Genomic DNA, 25,844 nt, shown 5'->3' with positions numbered 1-25,844 from the left:
TCCTTCGCAGTTTAGGTACAATTGTTTTCTAGGACTTTTATATTAATTTTTTTGTATCTTATGTAACCCAAGTTTCTCTAGGCTTCACCCACTTGTAAGTACAAATGGAGGCACCTTGACTAGAATTGCCCATCTCTAAGAGCATATTACCCCATATTCTAAATTAACTCAGCCCTTTGCTAAATTCCTCGAGGATTTCTATGAACTTCAACAGATTTTCACATGTGATCAAGAGCAAGTCTGCTCTTTCTGAGCATCCCACTACCATGTGACACTACTACTCAGCCCTCTCTCACCAGGATTTCCAATTCACAAGAGGCATGCCTGCTTTTAATAATACTCAAACATCAGCCTGGTGGAGACAGAGCTGGGAGACAAATCTGAGTGGCAGGTAGTGTGATGTAACTGTCGCCCGTAATCGCCCCTTTCCTTTATCACCACCTTGTAACTGAGTAAGCTCATTATGCCTGGATCCTTCTTCCCCGGGACAAGGTAGGAATTTCCCAGCAAATGTGCTTTTGAAGAGGCTCTGCCTTACCATTTCACAAGATATGCTCTGACACCTATACCCCAGCTTAAGCTTAACTTGGATACAACATAATCCAAACCTTGGACACAGCATCCTACCAATAACATGAAAGGGAGTAGCTTTTATGTCCTTTCTCTTTTTAAAGTTCTATTCTTTCCTCCTTGTTTTTTTCTTTCTCTGAGAATATTGGAATAGAAGCTGTTAGACATACCTTCAGATGTCATTGTTTTTAAAACCTTCACTATTTGTATTTACCTGGATGCTTAGTTCTAGAGAAGCCCATACCTAAGTAGCCAGCAAACTTAGAACCCATGCTGGTGAAGATAGTGTCACAGGCTACTTAGTATCTCCCCGACCCAGGCTCCCTAACCCTTGGAAGGGAGTAGAAAGAACCCACTGGAGAGAAAGGGGGGAGAGTATTATTTGAATTTGGGCCTGACCAATAACCTGTCCTTTCACATAAACCTAAAAGTTATCCTGATGTGGATACACCTTTAAAAAGGACAAAAGATAACTTCCCAAAGGAGATAAGAGGAGCCCAAGAGTTCCAAAAGCACAGAACAGGTTCTGAAACTCTAGAGAACAACTTACCAGATCATTTAGGATTTGTTTCTCACCCACAACTGGCTCTGGCCCTGCCTTCAAGTGCATTAATGAGCTCTAAGGAATATTATAAGGTAAAAGAAACGTATTCTTTGTTTGTTTGTTTTCCATCTTACCTTAAGCTGTTCTGGACTATAATTTTGTCCACTCCTCCTCTTTCTATACTTTTGTATAAAAAAATGCTTACTTGATACACTATATATGCTGCCAGTACATCATTGAAAGCCTCTTATGTTGATATGCTAATATTTAATTGTCTGTTGATTTGTAGTTGACATTGACTAATAATTAATATTGATATTACATATAACTCCAAAATATACCTTGAAAACAGCATATAAAGAACAATAAAATGATAAGCAAGATGTAGGCAATTCTGAGAATATGCAAATCTCTAGTGTATAGCCTTTTCTCAGATGGAAATATCTTCCATAAAACTGAGAACAATTTTTTAAAAATACAACAATGCAAATCTAGACTTTCTTAGTCTTAGAGTGCTATATCGAAGAGGCCCAGAGTAAATGGTTAGAATGCAGAGATGGAATGTGGGTGGAAAGAATTTATAACTGTTCTAATGGAAATCAATGCTGGGAGTTTAGCAAAGAAAACAAGGTACATTTAATCTGCTGCCTGTTGATACTCTGTGAAGGTTGCCTCCCTCTTCATTCTTCTCCTTCCTATGTAGCCTTTTGCTAATGAAAGCAAATGTTATACAGAAGCCTCTCTGTGAAGCTCTCCAGGGAAACAAGAGAGTCATGGGAGAAACTACACTTTGTGTAAAGCAGGGAGAGAAATAGCTCAAGACTGTCAGTAAGCCCAGAACCCCTGCTCAGCTGTGACAGATAAGAATAGGGAGTAAGAGCTCTACTCTTGTATTTAAAAAAAGGGTGGTGTCTGGTTTTTAAATTCTGTGATTCTGCTTCTCAGCTCTTATTCTTATCGCCAACCATAATTTTAATGATAAATGTTAAAATTGAAAATTAAGACTCTGTAATGTATTTGGATTAAATTGGGCTAAATTTTGCCTTTGCTTATTGTACATTTTATTTAAAAAGAGAGTACAGTGAATATTATGGGAAGGGTACTTCAAATACCTGAGAGTTAACAACTGTATTTTAAAAGCATTCACTTATAAATATTTTGTGTATATTAAAATATATTCCGTAAGACATAGTTTCTCACAGCACATGGAACACAATACTCTTGGGGTTCCTAGTAGTTTTTTTTTTTTTTTAAGATAAATTTTGAAACCCAGGGATGTTAAATGAATTTGCCCAGCATTATACAAGTTAGTGGGGAGGTGAAAATGTAAGCTAAGTCTTGAAATTAACAATCTACAATTCTTTGCTATCATTATGAAGACAAGATAATAACTATAAATATGTCAGAAGAGAATCATCACTATGCACTAGAATGGTCAGAGTTTTATAAAGGTGCAATGTTAGCTAAAACATGAATGAGGAATAGAATTTGTATAGTTAGAAAAAGAGAGTGTGTTAACCAAGTAGGAAATGTAAAATTAACAAAAAATAATGGAATAGAAAATAAAGTAGAGAAGTAGAAATAAACAACTACTAGGGTCAGGCCAAACTGAGGAGAATAGGAGGTTCAGGTGGAAGAATAATGGAGGTCAATTTGGTAGAAATTTAAGGCCAGATTTTCAAAGACTTTGCAATCCAAGCAGAACTACCCAACTCACTTAAATTTTAAACTTTTTTAAAAAGCAGAATTGACATAATAAACCATTATTTTGGAAAGATAATTTGAACAAGGTATATCACATGGACTAATGTTAGAGATGGACTAGAAATAAGAATACAATTTGCTTATTAATTATTCAGTCAGGAAGTATGTGTTGTGTACCTATGAGAATCACCTGAAGATCTTATTTAAAATGCTGATTCTGATTTAGCGAATGTGGGATGGGCCAACATATTGCATTTCTAACAAACTCCCAAGGATACCAAGCTGCTAGTCCATGGATCACAGGAAATAACAATTTTGTCAATTTAATCGTGCATCTACTATGGATTTTAAGACCAAGACTGTTGAAGTTACAAAGCTGAAACATAGATCTTGCCTTTGAAATTACGTGTACTAGAAACCATAGATTAGTAATAAAAATGTTTTGGAAAGTTCCAGAGCCTAAACTCACATTTGGAAGTAAAATTTTTTTAAAAAAGAGATTAAATCAAAAGACATCGTAAAGGCTATTACATAGGACAGAAGAGTATCAATGTTGATTTCTCTTCATCTGGATTACAAAGCCTCATCAAAATGATATGTGACTATAAACACAAATAAAATACCTACAAAACCCAGCTCTTAGGTTTCTCTACCACGATTTTATATCCCTCTCTAGCAATACACCATTTCCATTTCTTCATGCTCCGTTTGTAGTTTATCCTTTCTTGGTTTTGTAGCTCCTCTTCCTTTGCTCATTCCCTAAATTTAGGAGTCCCCATGGCTCACTCTTGGCTTTCTGTCCTAATTCCTTATGCTAATGACTCCCAAATCTTACCTCTGTCTTGAGCTCCATGCCTAGATCCACCTGCTTACTAGGTGCATTTTCTTTTAAATTCAGTAGGCACTGCAAACTGAACCTGTCCAAAACTAAGTTCACCATCCCCCCACCTCTTTCACTGCCCCTCCCCACTACCGCCCTGTTTTTTTTTTTTTTTCCTTTCATTCTTCTGTCTCGGTGACTGCCACCAGCCATCACTGAGAAGAGAAGAAAGTTGAACAAGAATCATCACAGCTCCTTTCTTCCACTCACTCTATATTTAAGTCCTAAAGACTTTACCTCCTTGGTATTTCTTCTCTACATTCCCTTCTCGTCATTCCTACCGCCCTGGCTTAGTTCAGGGCTCCATTTATTTTAAGTCTAGACAGATGAGACTAGCATCTTAACTGGTCTCCATGCCTCAAGTCTTGTTCCCCTCTAACTCACCCTCTGTTCTGCTACCTAAGGTGTATATTCCATACCTGTGGCAGAATTGAGGTTTTATTATACATGGATAAGCAGACTTTAATAATTCAACGAACTTTTACAAACAGTTATGCTCTATCAGGCATTGTACCCGTCTTTGGTACTACAGAGATAAATAAGAGAACTACAAAGAAGTTTTCAATTCTGATCCACTTCTCCCTTTCTTCCCAGTCTCCAATCTCCAGTCTCCTTACTGCAAACCTGTCAGTCTTTACTGAGTACCCATTATATATATATGGGGACAGCTGCCTGGAGAACTTCACGAAGATATTCTTACAGACCTGGGGACATCTGCCAAATGGGCAGGACTGGGCGGAGATGGCTTTTCCAAATTACACTTGAGCACAGCGATCTTCACTGAAGCGATATAGGGTTTCATTCCATCCTGGGCCAGCATCCCTCCTGGCAGTCCACCTTGTCCTTCCAGGGACAGGAGCACCCATCCCTTCCTTTCCTTCCTGTGGGCCCTCTTTAAAATTCCAGCCAAGTCTGGACTGCTTCCCCATTAGCCTTCCCAAGGTTGTATCCTGTTCTGAGTGACTTTTCTAATTATAGACATCACAGAACATCCTGAAAAATAAATTAAATATATATATATATATATTTAATTTATATATTTAATTATATAAATATATATATATATATGCACGTGTGTCTGTGTTTGTGTATAGCACTATACTACGTTCTTTCATGTATGTGTCTTATTAAAGCCTCTTGAAACAACAGAGCCAGATAAGTATCTTCTATCCCCATTTTGGAGATACTACTGAAGCTTAAAAAAATCAAGCTATTCAGGGTCATGCAGCTAGTAAAAGGCAGAGTAAGGAGCAGGCCTGTCTTAACTTCAGGGTTCTTTCTCCTTTTGCTCTGCTATCCTACCCTTTTAACTGGAGTTCGCATCCACATTTCATTAATATTAAGGTTAATAAACTAAATAGGCTATCTCCATTTATAATGAATAAAAACCCTTAGTAAATAGTATCTATGAACATTTGAAAAGCCAAAGAGGAAAATTTAGTTTAAATTGTGAATTACATATTGACAAATGAATTATAAGGACTTGAGTTGCAGAATCCAAATCTTTAGGTGATACAGAAATGGGAAAAATGGCAGGAGGATTTATTTTGGTCTTCCTCTTATAATCTCTTCCTTTACCTTTCTTCCCACAGCTGCTGGGGCTGCTTTTGCAGCATTTATTACTTTTGTAATAAATTTGTAACACCAAGTTCATAGTATCTTCTTTGGGAGTGGGAGGATGAAGGAGAGAGGAAAAGGGGAAGAGAGCATGCACGCAATGTGAATATGTGACAGTTTGGTAGTCAGGCCTACATTACTGAACTTACAAATGACCTAGATTCACAAATGGCCACCCTTATTCTTACCTTTTCCCTACTTACCATATAAAGTTCCTTTGTTACTACCTTAGGAGAAGGGAAGGGAGAAGAAGCATTTTGAAAAGTGAAAGGGGAGAAAGCAGGAAGAACAAGAAGAGTTTAGTGGTACCGTTAATCTCCTTGTTCCCCGACCCTCAAGATATAGCCTATTTAGGAGACGTGTTTTATTAAGCCCAGATAACCCATACACTGCCTAAATGTGTTCTATTCACTTTGCTGCATTTTCTGATAATCTAATATTTAAAGATCCAATTGTATTAAAAAGCATCCTACCTGAGAAAAAGTTGTTTGCATATTAACGTGAATGAGTTTAAACCAGACATCCAACATCTGGGTAAATCCTCTGTCCTGAATGAACGGAAGCAAATCACTTAGAACTTGGAGTTCTTCAGAGGCACCTTGGGTGGCTCAGTCAGTCCAGTGTCTGCCTTCGGCTCAGGTCATGATCTCAGGGTTCTGGGATACAGCCCTGCATCGGGGTCCCTGCTCAGCACAGAGTCTGCTTCTCCCTCTCCCTCTGTGTGCCCTCGCTCTCTCTCTCAAATAAATAAATAAAAATCTTTAAAAAAGAAGAAGATGAAGAAGAAGAACTTGGAGATCTTTGGCAGAGGGCAAAGTCTAACTAAGCAAGACCACATCAGAACCTGAGCACAGCAAGGTCCTGGGGGTCTAGCAAGAAGTACATTTGGCAGCAGGAAAAGATTAAAGAAAGGTAGGTGGGAAGATGTCATAAGCAAATGCTTTACAATTCAGCATTCTTTCTTCAGTCTTCCATCTTGCTTCCATAAGTCAGGCTAGTACTAAAGAGTAATTCAGCAATATACTAGTAACATTATGAGCTAAATTAAGGTTTGTTTGTTTGTTTGTTTACCTTTAGAATTGTACCCAACATCCATAGTGCTTATAGATGTTTATTTAGAAATGTGTTCTAAGCTCCAAGCAACCAATTTTATAGAGACTCTGAGAACATCACTTGTGAGTTACAAATCAGCTGTGTAAAAAAAGACTTACCCGAAGTTGTCAGTTTTGTACTCACTGCATGGTATCTTTTAATGCTATTTACAGAGTCATAATTAGTAGTAAGACATTGGAAGATTTTTGATTGGGGATAACATGATCATCTTCTATTCCTGGTCCAGTTCTATTATGCACTTCTTGGGCCATTATTCTAGATGTTCTAGTGTACATTTTTAATGTAACTCTTAAATCTTAAAATAAATGTTCACTGAAGAAAATTTAGAAGATACAGGTTCACCAAAAAAATCTAAGAAAGGAAATTAATACATAATCCCATTACCCAATATTACTCTTCTTCCATTCTTCAATTCTATGTGTGTACAGTTTATATGTGGTGAGTAAAAGAAAACAAAGAAATCATAGTTTTACTTTAACTTTTCTTTTTCACTCAGTGTATCACAATCATCTGTCTGTATTATCACATAGTCCTCTTTGATATCATTTAAATGCCTATATGTCATTCTCAGTATAAAGTTTAATATTATTTATTTATACAATCCCTTGTTGTCAGACATTAGGTTGTTCCTAACCTTTCTCAATTGTAAGTAAATGACGAACATCTGTATAACTAACTAAATCTTGTTGTATACCCACAATTATTTGAGGGTGTCTTTAATATTTTATTTTATCCATTTTATGACCCTTTGTTGATTGTCTGACATATGCAAAGTTATGTTGATAGCAGAGGTAAAATGATAAATAAAACAATTGCTGTCCTCCACTGCTGGTAGGCACGTAAAACAAGTTGTTCATGGCTGTCTCCTCAGCAATTAGAACAGTGTCAGCACATGGTAGCTAGTCAGCAAATGCCTGGAGGTAAGAAAAAAAGAGAAGAAACACTGAGTATGACCTGAATATGAAACTAGTCAAGTCTAGAGATTTCTAATTGGCACAAATTGGTGTGAGTTTATAGGGATAAACTCCTTCTAATCTCCATCCTATATCTACCTTGAATATGGGACAGTAGATGTCCTAGTATTCTTTTCCCCATGGCTGGTTAAATTAACTATTAGCCTCCTTTTGTCTTCCTGGTGGCAAGAGCTACTACTGTTTCCCTACTGTGGGGAAGAGTCTAAAACAAATGAAGAAATTTGGATAGGTAAATGAGTAGGGTGTGCTGTATGTTCCAGCCAAGATAACTGTGGCCAGGCTTGGTTAAGATAGTCACCATTTGGGCACATACTTTCTTCTGTTTTTCCTTTTTTTTTCCCCCTTTCCTGATAAAATTTCTTAGAGAAATTGCTACTTTTGTGGCTTAAACAGGGTGGAAAAGGATTTGTTTATATTAAGGCAGGGTTGTTTTCTTTCCCACCAGCCTGTAAGCTCCACGAAGGCTAGGATATGAAGGTGTGTCTTGGTAACCCTATATGAATAGTACGTGGTAGGAGTATCTCCTAGATTTAGATAGCCCTGCCATCTTTTCCTATACCACCCTCTCTTTCCATGGAACCTAGAAACTATGCAATTGTCCAAAAGAATCTTACAGGGTCCCTTCACAGTGAGTCCAAAAACCTTAGCCGTAGGAATAGACCAGACAGTATGGCACTGACAACAGAATTACATTAGTAACTGAGACACATCCCCAAAAGGGCACAACATAAAGCTTTATGGCTGAGATAATTCGTTTTATATTTCTGAAGAAAAAGAAATATAAAGTGGGAAAGGGAGTAGCGTTCCAAATAGATTTATGAAGCCTCTAATTTAAAAAGTTGGGGAACTGCTCCCTCAGGCTTAAATAGATGATGTTATACATTTACCTCTTAAATATAATAAGCAGTAATCATGATCCAAATACACAGAATCCACTTGGGGAAAATTTCTTAAAGTTCAGCACTAATTGATTTTATATCATGTCTGAAACTGATTTAACTATTGAGCTGTTTATATTTTTACATCAGCTTTAAAACAGCTTGGTAATGTAGTTTCCAACTGCTGACTTAGACCTTCCAGCCTTGCAAGGCCTGAAGGGCTGAGAAATTCCCATAATTAAGAAAAGAGTTCCCCCTTCTGGAAAATTGCCATTGCAGAAGCCTGCCCCACTCATATCATGCTGGGCTTGCTTGGCTCTGTCCCAGATTGGTATTTTGGATTTGAATTGCCTGCCGATTTGTGAAGCTGCCTCTTCACATTAAAGCATGAAACAGAAAGGGAACAAGCAATGAGAAAGCAAACCAGATTCTTATAAAACTGGTGTATTTAGAAGGGGTTATCAAGGTAGGCTTCACAGTACAGTGATTATTCAGGCAAAGCCCAGTGCTTTATGTCTTCAGTTTGTGAAACAAACATATCCTAACATCTTAGTGTTTACCTACTGCTCTAAAAGTAGATATTTCTACCAGGGAGAATTTAGGTCCAAATTTAATTAATTCTTGTCATCTTTATAAACTGCCTTTCTTCTCTTATGAAATAAACACCTTTTCTGCTCAAAATGTGAAGTTTTAATTTTTGAGTCAACATAAAACATTTATTTTCTTATAGATTTCTTTTTTTTTTTTAAGATTATTTATTTGACAGAGAGAGACAGCCAGCGAGAGAGGGAACACAAGCAGGGGGAGTGGGAGAGGAAGAAACAGGCTCCTAGCGGAGGAGCCTGATCTGGGGCTCAATCCCAGAGCTCCTGGATCACGCCCTGAGCCGAAGGTAGACGCTTAACGACTGCACCACCCAGGCGCCCTTATTTTCTTATAGATTTCTAAATAGATTTCTTCATTAAGAGAGGTCTCTCATAGACTATGGACTATAAGAAACAAACTGAGGGCTTCAGAGGAGAGGGGGGTGGGGGAATGGGACAGACTGGTGATGGGTAGTAAGGAGGGCACGTATTGCATGGTGCACTGGGTGTTATATGCAACTAATGAATCATCGAACTTTACATCAGAAACCAGGGATGTACTGTATGGTGACTAACATAATATAATAAAAAACATTAAAATAAGAGAGGTCTCTCATTTTCTATTGGCCAACCAAAAATATTCTACTTACCAAATGTGTTTAACAACAAGATATTCTTCCCACTCTCGGGGACAGACTTTTTTGGTGGCTATTACAGTTGCTTTTCTTTACCCTTAAGACTTGCTGTTACAGTTGATGTTACTGATCCTTCTAAAAATGACCTCCAGGTATTACTGTACTTTTGGAGATTGTGTTCTTACTTGAAAGTAGTATCTTCCAGAAAGCCTTTTCTGATTATCCCCTCCCAATTCTGATCATTCTGTCCCACCCTTTATACCATTTTACCTTACATGTATTTTCATTTTAATTAATGTATTTGAATTCAATCAATGATATTAATTTCATTGCTTATTTCATTCATTTTCCTAAATTTTTGTCATATCTTTTCTGCATTAGCTTGTAAACTTAAAGGCAGGGACGATGTGTTCTTCTGTCTTTACATGACTTTATAGTGCCTAAACACCCAGTGGGACTGAAGAAGGACTAAATGAGGGCAGCATGTAGTATGGAGTTTTTAATCAATACATGAAGCAGATACCCAGAAAATATTTGTAGCTGAAGAATTTATCCTGGACCTCTAAGGAAATTAATATATGATTAGTATATGTCCAGAACTGGGGTTTTTGGGCTTTTGTTGTTGTTGTTGTTGTTGTTGTTATCTTGCTATGATCATTGGCATTATTCCTTAATCTCCAAATCCTAGAATTTTTCTCACTTTCCCACTGTCATCTTCACTCATCTTAAAACGATACAGCTCACAGTTGGTGTAACAGATGAAACAGGAAACTAATTAGCAGCTGTTGTCCATCTGTGTGTTTATATTAAATATTTTAAAATAAAACTGCATTTACATTCTGAATGCTCTGTCTGAAATCCATAAAATCTAAACTTGGGTAAAGGCTTTGTTTTGGTTTTGAATTTTATAGACTTCATGATAAAGCAAAAAAAAAATTATGTCAGAGTCAGGATTATAGTAATTTAAGGCAGACACAAAGTTTACAAAGCAAAAAGTCTAAACTAAAAGTGGGCTCTCAAAGATGTTAAAGTCAAAAGATACCATACCTTCTAGACCTTTCTTCCACAGAAATTATAGTACATAAAGTATTGAGAAAGCTGCATGCATTCTCTGAGATTTATTTTGAGATTTGCTTTACCTTTTCCTTTTATCTACTTTCTGTTAAGTTTAAGCTTCTTTGATGTTCAATTAAGTTAGAATTAAGTTAGAATTCCAGGGAGAGTACGGTTATTATTATTGGTAGCCATTTCCCAAGCTGAAGGTGAATGTCATAAGTTTGGGTGGAAAAAAAATGCCTTTTTTTTTTTTAACTCAAGTCAAATAGTCAAATGCTCCTGATGTTCAGAAAGTGAAAGAAAAATATGATCTGCAAGATGAGTACTATATCTCAGTGCTCTAGTCAGTTTCTCCTTCTATGCTTCAGTCTATATGTGAAAATAAAATAATACTAATTTCAGTTATTTCCATAGAATCAGAGTATCTTAGAGTTGAAAGGAACTTCCAATGTTAGCCCATCCAGTCATTCACCCAGTGGAGGTATTAGAGAAATTTCTAACAGCTAGCCATCTGGTTTTTGTTTGATGCTTTTAGTGAGGAACATCTTACTTGCATTAGGAGGCAGCTCATTCTATTGTTGAACAGCTGTTGTGCTGAGGATATTTTTGCATTATACTGAGCCAAAGTCTTCATCTCTCTTCATCTGTTTCTTCCATCCATTAGCGCTAATTCTGCCCTGTGGAGCAACACCAAATAAATTTATTCCCTCTTCTACATGACAACCTTTCAAAGAAAGTACTATTTGTGATTATATAAATGCTAGGTAGTATCTTCTCTTCCATCTGCAGATAATATTATTATGTTATATTACAGTTGTAATAGTTGTACACTCTTCATTCCCAAAGCTACCATAGAGAGATTGAGTTGAAGCTAGGGTTAATTCAGTTTATTTGTTGAGTGCCTACAATGTGCAGGGATTTGGCAGGGCAATCAAGAAGCCTAGATAAAATGAGACCTTCTCTTGTGAGACAGCCATACATTATTGTATCAAATTTGTAAATTTGCCTTTTATCACAATTTGCTGCCTCTCTTTATCCTTTTTAGTTCTTTTAACTTAAATTCCACTTTGACATTAATATGCCACTCCTGCTTTTTCGCTTATTTACACTTGGCTGGTGTCTTTTTGCCCTATCAGGTTTTTTTCACTCTTTCATCTTTTAGTGTGTCCTTTGTGAATAACATTGAAATGGAATTTGCGCTTAAAAAAAAAAAAAAAAAAAAGGCTCAATTTTGCACCAGCCTTGAGTTACTATAACCCTGATCCTGGCATAAAGTTTATTTTGCTTTACCATGCAGTTTGTTATAAATGATTGCTTGATGTTTTTTCTTCCAACTTACTTTATGTTTACAATTTATCCAACTTTGTTATTTCTTCCTTGTCCTTTTTCCTGTTGTTGGTTTGATCCAGGTGCCATTTGTTCCCTTTTGCCCTTTTACTATTTTGGAAGGTTTGCTGTACTTTACCATTCTCCTCATGCTTTCCTTCTAATTTCTGATATTCATAATCAAATATACATTTCTCCACTATTATTTTTTTCCACTCTTATCTTTTTTAAAAGGTGCTTCCTATATCCCTCCTCCAAGGCATTCCTATTTCCTCTATGTTCCCCTACACCAGTGAACTTTTGCTTTCCCCATCTCGTCTCACCCCTAAACTTTTAGGTATTGCTGAGAAAATGCTTTGAATTCTAGCTACTATTATGTTTTCTTTTGTAGTATATTTCTGCAGCTTCTGAGAAATCCATATTTAGTATATACATTATAATTTCCCAGTTTAGTTGATCATTATTCATTTAGATTTAGCTGTATAGTTTTATTAATATGTTTGTAAATGTATTTCAAAAGTGCTTCCTCTCCTCTTCATCTCCCCCTATCTTGAGATTTCCGATCTGATCCATTTTTTTTTCATTTAGAGTCATTGTTCCAGAACATTACTGGTTGATTTATTATCTGAATCTTTGCATTTTCACAAATATGATTATTCTGTCCTGATAGGTGAATGGGTCTGACTGGGTATAGGATTTGAAGGTTCCAGGCCTTTTTTCTCTGAGTATGTTTATGGTAATCTATTATTTTATAGTTTGGGTATTGTAGGTAAGAAGTCCAAAGCCAATATTCTTTTCCTTTGTTAATAAATTCAGTCTTTCTGACAGCTTGTAAGATTTTCTTTTTATCCTTGAAATTACAGAATTTATTGAGACATTCTTAGGTTTATGTTTTTGGGCAATCCTATCTTGAACTCAATAAATTTTTTAAATTTCCAAACCCTTTTCAAATAAATGAGATTTTCCTCTATTTTCCCCCTCCATCGGTTCCTTTTTTTCTTTATGGAATTCCTATTGGTAATATGTCAGTCTCTTGCTCTGTCTTCCAAGTTTCTTATTATTTCCTGCATTGACTTCCATCATTTTTTATTTTTGTACATTCCTTTGAGATATTTTTTTAGAGGGGGAGGGGTAGACGGAGACGGAGAGAGAGAATCTCAAGCAGATTCCCTGAGGAGCGCAGAGCCCAACTGGGGGCTTGATCTCATGACCCTGAGATCACAACCTAAGTCAAAATCAAGAGTCAGATGCTTAATTGACTGAGTCACCCAGGCATCCCATTCGTTTCAGATATTTCTACCACTTGGTCTTTCAGGCCACTAATTGAGTTTGCATTAGGCACTATATTTACCTTCATCTACTAAATTTTTAAACTCAAAAATCATGTTTTTCATTCCAGAACATCCTTTTAATGTTATAAGTCTGTTTCCATTGGTGCTTTAATTGTTTGTTGTTATTCTTGCTGAAATTATTTCTTTTCCCCAGCAGTTTTATTTCAGTAGAAGCTGTCCTGAATTGTGTTTATTCCTCTACCCTCCAGCTGGTGGCTTCTTCGATTGCTGGTATTTTCCTTTACCTACTGAGAGTTCTACTTATTCTCAGCCCTCAGGAAGCTGCTAGGGTACCATGGCCCTGATGGGAACATAGTTGTAGTAGAAAAAAGGATCACAAGTGGTAAAACACACGGAAATCACACAACTCATGAATTGGAAGGCACCAACAGCAAGCTGCCAGTGTTCTATTGAAGTAAGAAAAAGAGAAAGAAAAGAAAGAATGATACCTTTGTGCTTAAATTGGATTCCACTCAGCTTCAAGTGATTCAAATCAGTGAATGTTAAAGATAGAAAGAATGTGGTCCAAATGTTCTTATTTTACAAGCAAGATAATGAGACTCCAAAAAGTGACGTTTGCCTTTCAGAATCATCTGTTAGCAGGAGACAAAACTGGGTTCTAGACTTTGTGACACTCAGGGCTTCAGTTAACAGTTCTATTCTCTCACCTAGTACTTAAATCTTTAGCATTTTGTACTAAATCAGCTCTCTTTAGAACGCTTTTATATAATATTGGTACTCTAAGAGAACAATGGGTATGTACTTAATAATTCGAGTGAAAATGAATAGAAAGTGCTAGTAAACCAAGACTAATGCTAGTATTCAATTTATCTTTAAAGAAATGGTTAATTGCCATTCAAATCTAATTAAAATTGCGGTTATTAGTGAAGGAAGAATTAAATGGTATTACAATAACCCTTTAAGATGTGCTGCTCTTTGAGAAAAGGGAAGCTACTGGTATATACCTAGGAAAGTTAATCTGCTTAATCCAGCATCCCCTCCAGTGGCAATGGTAAAAGATAATTCAAATTTTAAAAGTACAAATTGTCAGGTTTTTATCATCTCTATTTAGAATCCACAAATAGGATTTATATATTTAGATAAAAATGATAAATAGCTTTTATCTGAAGGCATACTGTGTATAACAAATTATCTTTCATTATGTGAATATTACTATGGTTTAAAAGAATAGTAGAGTGTACAGAGGGTAACCTTGAACCTTTCACTACCACTGTGAACCTCAGTGCCCTCTCCTGCCCTGCCTACTACGTAGAGTTGTGAAATTAACACATACCTGTGAAAGTGTGTTGTTCTTTTAAAATGTGCATATTATTGTCATTACTTTTATTTCTTAAATATAAAATGATCTAATATATACAAAGTAATGCCATTTAAAAGACATGTAAGATACATAAAGTCATATAATAAAAGATCAGATTATAATGTTTTAGTTTTACTCTCCCTTCTTTGAAAAACTTAATATACCATGATCTATATAACAGAACTGAGAAAATCATGAATAGTTTTTATTCTACTAGAATATCGACGATTATAATCCTTGTTCCCTATTCCTTTTATCATTATTCGGAGTAACTGCTTAGTTTTAGAAAACAAACTTTTTATTTCTTAAAAAAATGAGGGGAGAGGGAATATGCAGTAAATATGGGAAAATATTAGCATTTGTCCAATCTGTAAGATAGATACATGGCTGTTACACTATTATGTTATGTTGGAAATATTTTTATCATTTAAAATATAATATGAATCATAAAAAGAGAGCAAATTTATGATTTGTAAGCAAGCCCTAAAGTTACGTTTAATCAAAATCTTTAGTTTCCATCTGAATATAGGATTCAGAATCACATTTGTTTCATTCCCCAGAATTATACTAACATGTCCACACAGATTCTTATTTTTTACCTTACTATTTGATGCTTTTGCACAAGGGCCCGTTCTTACGAGAATTTTCCTCGTATGACGTGCCATACTCCTGAAAAGACTAGACAATCACTCTGATTAGTTAGTTAGTGGTATGGAATAAACACTTAATGAGGATCCAGAGGCTCTAGTTCTAGCTCTGCCACTTATTGCTCTACCTCACCTTTAAAACACTACTTTGGGGACAGCTGGGTGGCTCAGACAGTTAAGCATCCGACTCTTGATCTCAGCTGAGGTCCTTTATAGGTTGCTGGGCATGGAGCCTCCTTAAAAAATAAATAAAACACTGCTTTGCTCTGAATATTCCTTTCTTTTTCTGTAAAATGAGAATGACATTACCTGTTCCATCTACCTCACAGACTTATTATGAAGTAATAAGTAGAATTATAGTATGCAACATAAATGAAGTTATAGATCCTCTGACTGTTGGCATACATTTGTACCTGACCCACTACTAAGCCATGATCTCCTGCTAGATCCCAGACACCAGAAATGTGCAACAGAAAGTAGAGTCAAAGGGAGGGGCAGTGGGGGATAGAGAAGAGCAGGGCCCAAAGAATGCACCCAGCTGTGATACTGAACACAATAAGGCCCCCGAAGACTTTTCCAACTTTGAGAGTCAATGTTTTGTGAATACACCAGACACAGAGTAGAAAGTAACACTGAGAATGTTCCTTGAGTACTAAAAGGCATAAAATCCCTTTTAATTTATTTCTGCAAGTTAGAAAAGTTCATAGAGAGAGCTGATGACTCTGCAGTTTTATAAAATAGGAAAAAAACATCTTCCCCAGATAATATAAAAACAAGTAAGAAAAAAAAAATCACTGAAATGTATGTTTATTTGCGTCATCGGCTAGCGTGTCCCAGGACCTTTATCCACCAACAAAGATTAAAACCATGAAGATGTGTATGTCACTGCTGCTTTATTTCCAGGGACTTTACCATAATCCTCTAGAGTTGACATGTTATAAATTACATATTGTAAAACTGGTGAAATTAGCTGATGTCTCTTTGTACTAACACAAAATTATATTTTGTTAATAATAGTCATTGTCCATTCACCTGAACCACATTCCACATTATCCTGTTTTTGTGTTTTTCCATTTACTCCATTGACCAACCATTTGGCTCAGCCTGATGATAATAATACCCAGCAAGGCAAGGGGCCCGGAGCTTTGGGCATGCAGTGATCAGGAACCCAACACATGCATATCTTATAGTATTTCAATACAACAGAATAAGTTGCTTTTTCACAAATGTAAGAAGAAAAAGACTGATGAAAAATCTGTATAAAATACTTAATTCAAAACTACTTTAAATACACCCATTATTGAATATAATTCTTCTAAGATGTTTGCCCAATCAGTTTAACTTTGAAAGGGATTTTTTTTAAGTTTTTGTTTTCTTTTGTTTTATTCATAGACCCTATCTTTATCAAATATCTGGTACCTTTTTGGCTGCATAAGCAATTAAGTAGATGATTTAAAGAGTCCCTATGTTTGTAGTTTGATGTCCATGTGAGCCATTTTTCAAACTTCTGTGTTTGTGTCTTCTCCTTGGGAGCTTGCTCCTCAGAGCCAAACAACCCCCAGTATACTCACAGGCCAGTGCTTGGAGAGGAGAATTTTATCCAGATCCAGTAAGAGAACCAACCAGTAAATGAAACTATTTAGGCTGGAACCAGGCCTAGCTTGCTCTTGAGCCATTTGGACTTTTCACATATAGTTCTGAATGTCTCTAAGGCCCAGTCTATGATTTTCTTCTATGTTAGTCATGAATATTCTCCTAAATAAAAACTATCAAGCATGCTAAAGTTGAACTTTGCCAGGGTGTTACATATGTTTAGATGATAAACTTCTGTCAGTAGTACAGCAATAATAACAACTAACCTTTCTTGAAAACTTAGTTTGTACTGTGTGCTATTCCATAAACTGTTTTATATGGAACAGTTTATTCCATGTTATGTCACTTAATCCTCATAACAACCCTAAATTATCTCTACTTTATAGATGGAAAGCTTAGGCAAAGAGAAGTTAAACAACTTGTCTAAGGATCTACATCTAGCAAACAGTAGCACCAGGATTTAAACTCAGGCAGTCTGACTTCAGAGTTTATATTGATCTCTGTGCTATGCCACCTTCCAACTAGCTTATCTCTTCTAGAGCCTTAGAGAGCTGAAGGTCGCCTCTAAGGTGAATCTTAAGTTCCTCTCCTTACCTCTATCTCTCCTAAATAAAAAGGGAAATGATGTCCTAGTTACAAATCTTCTTCTCCTTCTCCACCTACTTTTCCTCCTCCTTTCTCCCTCCCTCTGCCATCAAATAGTGCATTAAGGTAAAGGGACTTGAAAAAACTTCACTACCGGGGCGCCTGGGTGGCACAGCGGTTAAGCATCTGCCTTCGGCTCAGGGCGTGATCCCGGCGTTCTGGGATCGAGCCCCACATCAGGCTCCTCTGCTATGAGCCTGCTTCTTCCTCTCCCACTCCCCCTGCTTGTGTTCCCTCTCTCGCTGGCTGTCTCTGTCTCTGTCAAATAAATAAATAAAATCTTTAAAAAAAAGAAAAAACTTCACTACCAAGAGTGATTTGGGGGAATGTATGCTATCTCATTGAGACATCATTTGATTTCAAGTTAACAAAAAAGTATAACATTGAGGCTAGCTTCAGCAAAGGAGGGGTTTATGGAAACATGTCGGGTTATCTCATGGACCCCAAGAGCAAAATAGTCTTCAAGGGGAAGTAAATGCAAGAACTGGAAAAACAGAAGCTAAGATTGCTCCCTTTTTAAATGTACATGTTAGATGTCCATGGGGGAGAAAGAGAACTACACCCCTTCCCCATAGGGTAAGAAGTTTTCAGAAAACGAGACAGATAGTCCTCAACAGGCTCCCTTCTTGTACTCTGTAATTTGGAGGGGAATGCGAGTACAGTGTGTGTTACCAGTACCTTTGTGTGGAATTCAGATAGTAACTAAATAGTCCTTTGTAGCTAACCTTTACCTTCCTGTCCCACTATAAGCCCCCATGCCTGGCACTTTGTTTTTTTTTCTCAATTTATCAATCTCAAATTATGCCTTTGTACCCTTCTAACATCCAGAGGATAGATTTTTTTGTTTTGCTCTATCTCTTCTTCCCAGGTCTTTGACCTGTGCAGTCAAAGGGCCTGTAAACTGGTCTTTTCAGTTGACTATCAGGAATCTGCCTAGTTTCAATCCCTAATATTCATCCTGTCCTTTTATCCTCTCAGAATATTTCATAAGTCTCTGCTTTCCTTGTTTTTTTCCTAATAAACACCTATTGACTCTTCATATTTCTAGGGAACCGCCCCACCACCTTTGTCTTGCTAGATGAAGTCCCAGTTCTTGAGCTTGAGGACCCTCCAAAATCATGTCCTATCCCAGTCATTCTAAGTCCTTCACTCTAGACAGTTATTTTTCCCCGTATTAATCCCCACTGAGGCTGCATCACAGGCTGATCCTCTTGTTTACAAGGCCTTTCCTCATTCCTTCCACTTGCAAAAATCTGGCCCATTTCTCAAGGCCTAACTAATTTAAATCATATTCCCTTTATTAAAGAGTCTTGTGTGACCTCTCCCAACACCTAGGGTCACAACCATCCTGGCTTACCTGGGATTTCCTAGGCCATGTGACTAAATCTGGGATTATCCTAGGCAAACTGGGATAGTAAGACCACCTATCAGCACCTCAATGTCTCCCCTTATTATGCTGCCTTGTTAGAGCAAAAAGCCCTGTGAAAGTACCTGTAGCCAGTGAAAGTGGCTGTGAAAGTACTTCTGCACTTCTGTTCTTTCTCTGCAACAAGAGTTATACTTGCATTGGGCAGAGACCTTTTTGATTACCACTTCATATAGAATATAGTGCTATACCCATGTTAATGCCTACTCAGTGAATAAAGTGATTTAGTTTTAAGTTGGCATTTAAATATCTAAAATCTTTTCTTGTGGTTAATTTATTTGTCTTTATTTTTTTCCAGCCCAGATGATTTACTCAATGCCTTGAATGAGGGTATCAGTCGTGCTGATGTCATCATCACATCAGGGGGTGTATCCATGGGGGAAAAGGTATGAAAAATGGGGTTCATGAAAATTTATCTAAGGTAATGTCCTTGATTAATGGTAGTCTGGAAGATATCTGTTATTTATAACCAGACCTGCACAAATCTGAAAATCCATAGGGCTTCAGAAATTTCTGGGCATCCTAAAAGGGATGTAGTATGGGTAGATCAGAGGGCTTACCTCAGGAATAGCTTGGAGAATGCTACAACTTGCAAAATGATTTTCATGTTCCTTTGAAGATTTCTGATTCTTTGCTTCCTCAACTTTACTATAACATTAGGACTTCCTTTATACATGATATTTACCCAAGATCCTGTCCTCCCCCGCCACATATTCCAAACCTGATAAAGAACCCTTAGCTCCTCACAGGGAGGAAAGACAGGATTAGGCATTCCATTGACCTTTTGACAAATAATAATGATCATAATCATAATAATGAAAATAAAATACAAACATATATATACGTGTATGTAGGATTTTATAAGACTAAGTATATTTGCATAAAGTATATGCTTAGTCCTTTAAAAATCACAATTTCAATGTCTCAGTATCATTAAGCTTATATATTGTATGAAATGTGTTGGTTCATTATAATTACTGGGTCCATTGAATAATATTATAAAAGCAAAATATACTTTACTACAATAACCAGCCTGATGTTTGGCTCAAAAATATTTCAGAACACAGAATATTTTGCCAGCCTATAATCCCTTTCCATTTTTTCTTTTTTTTGTATTAATTACTAAACTGAAAAATTATGAAAATATTGTCATAATAGCAGTTATTACTAAAATTCAGATTTTTCCAAGAGCACCATTTTTAGCTAGATCTTATATATATGATTGTTCTAGGTCTCTGCCCTATCTATCTATAAAATACTGCCTAAATTTATAACCTATTTGGCAGAATTTAGTGGTGTGAACAGAGAATGCCTACCTTTCATTCACAACTAGTTTTAGAGTGTTTAAAAATAGCCCTTCAGTGGCCAAAAACCATAGAAGAAAAGTAGAGAATCTCAGTCCAAAACTAGTATCTCAGATTATATCCAGGAGTGAAGGTGTTGAAGCGTGGGTAGTGTTCTCCTTAAAGCAGACAGATTGCTGAATTAGTCTTTCCTCAAAGTCTCATAGAAGTCCTTAGCTCCAGGTGGAGCAAATTGCTGCAGACCTCTTCTGAGGTCACAAAGGCCAGAGCCGAGGTCTGCATTATAGTGGAGCTATAAGAAATAATTTTCAACCTGTCTGTTTTCATTACCATCAAATTGCCTGTGGTACTCTGAATAACACAAGAGCAAACCCTGAAGTTAAGAGTACTTGCATGTTAAATTTGTTTCCAGGGAATATTTCATGTATAATTTTTCTTGGTTGCTAATGAGCTTAATTATGGGAAAATACCTATTTGGCAAACCTGAAGATTGTCTTTTCCAATACTTCTGAAAAGGCAAGAAGCTTCTAACATACGTAGGCTTGGCAATTGTGGCTCAACTATGGTAAGGACAGAACACTTCTCAACCTTAACCTTGATTAAGCTAACAAAGATGTAATTTGTCCTAGGGATTTGCTCACAAATAAATAGAGGCAATATAGTAATGCATATTGGTTTTATTTATTTTACTATCTATATGGTAAGATACTTACACTAAACCTTTAATTTACTTGGAAGAAGATTTTAGGAACTAGGCATCCCATAGTATTCCATGGGAGCTAATAATTGTCATTCTTACCTCCTTGAGTGGGAATGAAATGAAAGAGGAACCAGGAAGAAAGAGATAAAGCAAAAATGCAACAAACTCCTGACAACCTGCAAATTCTAGTTGCCAAAAGAATTTCAGTTGTACTTGAATAGCAGAAAGAAAAGCCTAAGAGACAGAACATCTGCTTCAGCTCAAGGGCTGAGCCTGAAAACCAGTCTCTGAAAAGATAGGGAGGTCAAGGAAAGATCCAAAAGCATTATGTAGCAAGCATGAATCTTACATGCAGAAACTCAGGTATGCAAGAAATTTATTTACTTGATTCAACTTAAATCCTACTGTGAGCACCTATGCTACAGAACTGGCAGGACATTTTATTAAGCCATTATGGACCTCACCTGCTCCAAGGATTATGCCAAGAAACTGATAGGGGCTTAAGAGACCAACAGTGGATCAGGGAGACACAGATGGTCACGTCTGCACTGGATACATCTAAAATGTCTGTAGTGCTATGATCTCAGGTATTTGCTCCTTTAGGCCTTGCTAGCAACGCTGGGGTCATGGGAAAGCTGGGAGCCTTGGGGCAGGGGGAAGGGGCTCCTGCTGCTTATGGGACCCACAGACCTCAGTCCTCTTCTCAGCCAAGAAGAAATGGCCCTTTCACAGTTGCTTCCCTCAAAATCTTTTCCTACCTCCACCTCTGCCCCTAAGTGTTTATTTTTATTAAACACTGACAGTTGCAATTAAATGGTATCTGCTTTTTGCTCTGAAAACTAACAAATTATATGCATTACTATAAATTTTCCACAACCTACAGAATTCTAAAATAGTCAAAGACAATGAAAGGTACAGATTGCCAAGAAGGATACACTAGACTGGACACCCAGTAATTTTTTTTTTTTTTTTTTGCCTATTTGAAAGTCTCTTAATTTTTCCTGACAGTGTCCCCCTCCTACCTCATATGATCAAAATAATCACCAAGATCGTTACTCATCACAAAAAAAGGCTGATCTCAGAGGCTTGCTCTGATTATTTAACAGCAAAAGTATTAATTAACCAGATAGGCCTCCTTGAGTTTGTTTTGCAAGTCTAGAGCCATAAAGCAATAGAATAATAAAATTAATCAACAATATTCCAAACAAATAAATACAATAAAATTTCTCTTATTACTTCATTCAGCTCTATGTCATTCTTGTTCTGCTAGATCTTGGGTTAGCGGTCTGCTTCTATTCTAAAGAGCCCTGGGATTCCTGACAGAGTCTACTGGTACTACATAAAAGTTATCTAAGCCATATCACCTCAGGTACCTATACCCAAGAGACTGTTCTTTGAAGTGTCGATAGTTCAAAGTACCTATGATATTCCTTTTCCCTAGTGCTCTGAATCCGACTTTGTTGCAGGCACAAACTATTTACTGTAGCCTTTCACAGAGCCTTCAGGCAAGCATTAGAGTAAAAGGAAACTTTCTAAAGATGACAGATACTTAATGGCTGTACTTATTACTGTAACCAGTAATATCATAATAGATAAGTAAAATTCTCTATTCGGATACAGTATGTAACTATGTCATAAAAGTTTTGATGTGTTTCCCCTGAGGATGCAGACATATTATGGACAGCAAAGGCATTGTCAAATCTCCAGGCATGTCCCATGAAGCATAAAATTTCTGAAATATTTATATTAACATTTTACATATATGGATCTAACCCAGGGCACACTGAGCATCTCTTCTCAGATATGACGGCAACTCCCCTCACATTATACTCTTAAAATGGTAACATATCAAACAAACCTAATTATTTCTAACATCTCTTTTTATAAGATGAAAGAAAAAATATTTGTGATTTTCTAGAGACCCTCTAGGAAACTTCAAAGATAGTTTTAGGTGTAAAAGATATTCTGAAATTTTTACTTTTTACTAAATTTAGGTCTGATCTTTAGAAGGCAAAATCAAAAGAGTTGTCAAAAAAGAATTGGGTACTCGATTAAGATAGGATCTTGGGTACCTGAGAAACAGTACTGGTTACCTTATTTTTCAAAGCAACAATAAAATAATTGGGAATAAGCACAGGAAGTAAGATAATTGTAAATAATCTTAGCTCATTTGTAAATGAGGAAACTTTGTTCTTTATTTTTTTCTTTAAATAAAGGCAAAATAAACATAAAGTACAAAAGGGAGATTACACAAAAAATAACCTTGAGTTTCATGGGGAAAGCATTAATCAGTAAACTAAAGAAATAAGCTCATCAAAGAACAAAGAGTGGGCCCCAGACCCACAAAGTCCCTAAGACACTTTAAGTGGGTCTGCACTTAGTTTCATAATAAAACCAAGACCTTATTTGATTTTTTTATTCTCCTTCTCTCATGAATGTAAACATGAGTTTTTCCAGTGGCTGTATATTGTATGATACCTCATCAGACTCAACGCAGAAACAAGTAAGAGGATCCAACTAACTTCTATTAAGCCAAACATTAAAGAAATTTTCAAAATTATAAAAACAGTGCATAAAAAGGTTACTTATATTAACATGGAATGGCCTTGTCATTGCTATTTCCAAATGAAACAACAAATTTAAAAAATTTTTTAGCTTTAATTTCTAATACAGTAAATATCTATTAGACATAATCCACATAAATAAAAGCTCTGGGGATCCATATAAATTTTAATTTAAGAGCATGTAAAGTGTCCTGAGACCAAATATCTTGAGGACTGGACTTAAAAAAAAATACTCATTTTCCTTGAAAAACAACAGAACACACATAGTTACACTTCTCTGTCATTATTGTTCCTAGCATAATCGTAACACCCATATTTCATTATAATGTTTAAGAAAGTAGGTAATTTTTATTTCACAGAGAAAACTAGATAATTGAGAAATCATATATAAGCACTTGAGCGAATTAGCAAATTTCGTAAACACACAGAATATAACTTTTTACAGCCACATGCATCCCTTTTGTACTTTCTTAATGTAGTAAAGACAAACAAACATTTTAATTAACATGACCTAAACATATAGCCTCTCTCTAGCTTATAAAAATAAGAAGCAAAGTATATTAACTTTAAAATAAAAGTATGAATGGTCCCCAACTTACTGTGGTTCGACCTAACAAATTTTCAACTTTACAATGGTGTAAAAGTGATAGGCATTAGTAGAAACCATACTTCACATTTAGAATTTTGATCTTTTCCCAGGCTAGCAATACGCAGGATAATAGTCTCTCATGATTTTGGGCAGCCACAGCAAGCTGCAGCTCCCAGTCAGCCACACTCATAAGGGTAAACAACTGATAAACTTACAACCATTCTGTATCATACAACAATTCTGTTTTTCACCTTCAGTATAGTATTCAACAAATTACATCAGATATCCAGCACTTTATTATAAAATAGGCTTTGTAGAAGTGTTGTGTAGTGTAAGTGTTTTGAACATGATTAAGGTAGGCTAGGCTAAGCTATGATGTTGGATGGGTTTATTAAATAAGTTTTCAACTTATGATATTTTCAACTCACAATGGGTCAGGTGGTAACCTCATCATAAGTAAAGGAAGATCTGTATATTAACTTAAAATTATGCTTAGTTATCAATGATCCAGTATTCTGTCTTACTTAGAAATCATCTAGATGTCTGATAATTATTTGTTACTTAATTAATTTAATATCAGTTTCATAAGATTTTGTTACTTAAAGATCCTGAAAATTCTTTTTAAGGTGACATAATACAAACATAACTACTATTGAAATTTAAAGTTTGTCAGAATAATGATTCAATTATATTGTACCCAATTTTACATTTTTCACATTCTTAAAATATTATAATAGGAAAAATGTTAGCTTATTTGATGAATAAACCTATACAAATTTAAGAAAAACAAACCCAGGCAAAATAAAAAGTATTTGCTTAATTATACTTAACACTGAAATAAGAAAAAGAACATGGCTGCATTTTCATAATAACTAAAGTTATTTGTCAAAGATCTACCTTAACGTTGTGATCTTTGATGCTTAAAATTATAAGAATACCTTTTAGTGTAGCTCATTTAAAATATGTTAAATTTCCTTATTATCTGGTAATTTTAGGAAGATTCTATTTATATAAGCACTTATTTCTCTAAGTCTATCAGAACAGAGCACCTTTAATTTAAGAGACAATATAATTATTTTGATGTGTTTTTCTTCTTCCCCCTAGCAACTCAAACTTTATGTAGCCCTAAAATGGGGGTGCTTCTCTCCAGATCCTGCTGAAACTGGACAGTTGGAGATTAGGGGCTCTTGGATCGCCCCTCCCAACACCTCCATCACATTCAGATTCAGATGAAGAGGGGTGGGGTAGGAGGAATATGGTAGGAGGGAGGCATCCTGAATCCAAAGCACACCTGAGGAAGGCCCATTCTGCTTGAAGGCCCAATCATTCATATGATTTATGAATACTTTCCAGAAGTAGGAAAACATTTCACACTCACAAAATGAGATAAATGTCTATCTGGATCACAGACACATAGATGCACAGACACATAAAAAACATACAGCTTCATCTCAACAACTTCAACCACAGGTCACAAATAAACACAGAAACAAAAAAAAAAAAAAAAAAAAAAACCTTACCAGTCCACAGATAAAGAGCTGTTTCCCTTCCTAGAGGTCACAAAGTTCTTGATTGGTTTAGGCTCAAAATGACAGTAAGACAAATAAATGAGAAAGACTAATAAGCCAGATTCTCTGTCTTCTCTTACCTAAGAATAGATTTCAATCATCCACTTGTAGGAATTATCAGACTATAAAACCAAATTCCCAATCATAGGTGCCACAAGGAGAAATACCTTATTGGCCATGCACGGAATCAAAAATAGAATCAAAATCAATAAAGGGAACTAAATTAGAGAAACCAAAAGTTAGCAGAGTTCAAGTTTTATTGCTGCTTGGCATTC

At 36.1% G+C, this 25,844-nt stretch overlaps 1 protein-coding gene across 4 annotated transcripts in view; it reads left to right on the top strand.

The window, feature by feature from the left end:
* Positions 1–25,844, top strand: part of GPHN (gephyrin) — a 642,872-nt gene that overhangs the window by 590,880 nt on the left and 26,148 nt on the right. For all 4 annotated transcript variants that reach the window (XM_040641766.1, XM_040641767.1, XM_040641768.1 and 1 more), the window contains one exon: positions 19,143–19,230. In XM_040641766.1, coding sequence (XP_040497700.1) covers positions 19,143–19,230 — 88 coding nt within the window. The remainder of the gene's footprint in view (positions 1–19,142; positions 19,231–25,844) is intronic.

The sequence above is a fragment of the Ursus maritimus genome, unplaced genomic scaffold, assembly GCF_017311325.1.
Source record: "Ursus maritimus isolate PB19 unplaced genomic scaffold, ASM1731132v1 scaffold_25, whole genome shotgun sequence".
NCBI classification, from domain to species: Eukaryota; Metazoa; Chordata; class Mammalia; order Carnivora; family Ursidae; genus Ursus; species Ursus maritimus.
The sequence above is the reverse complement of the archived record's forward strand: the minus strand, read 5'-3'. Positions and strand labels throughout refer to the sequence as shown.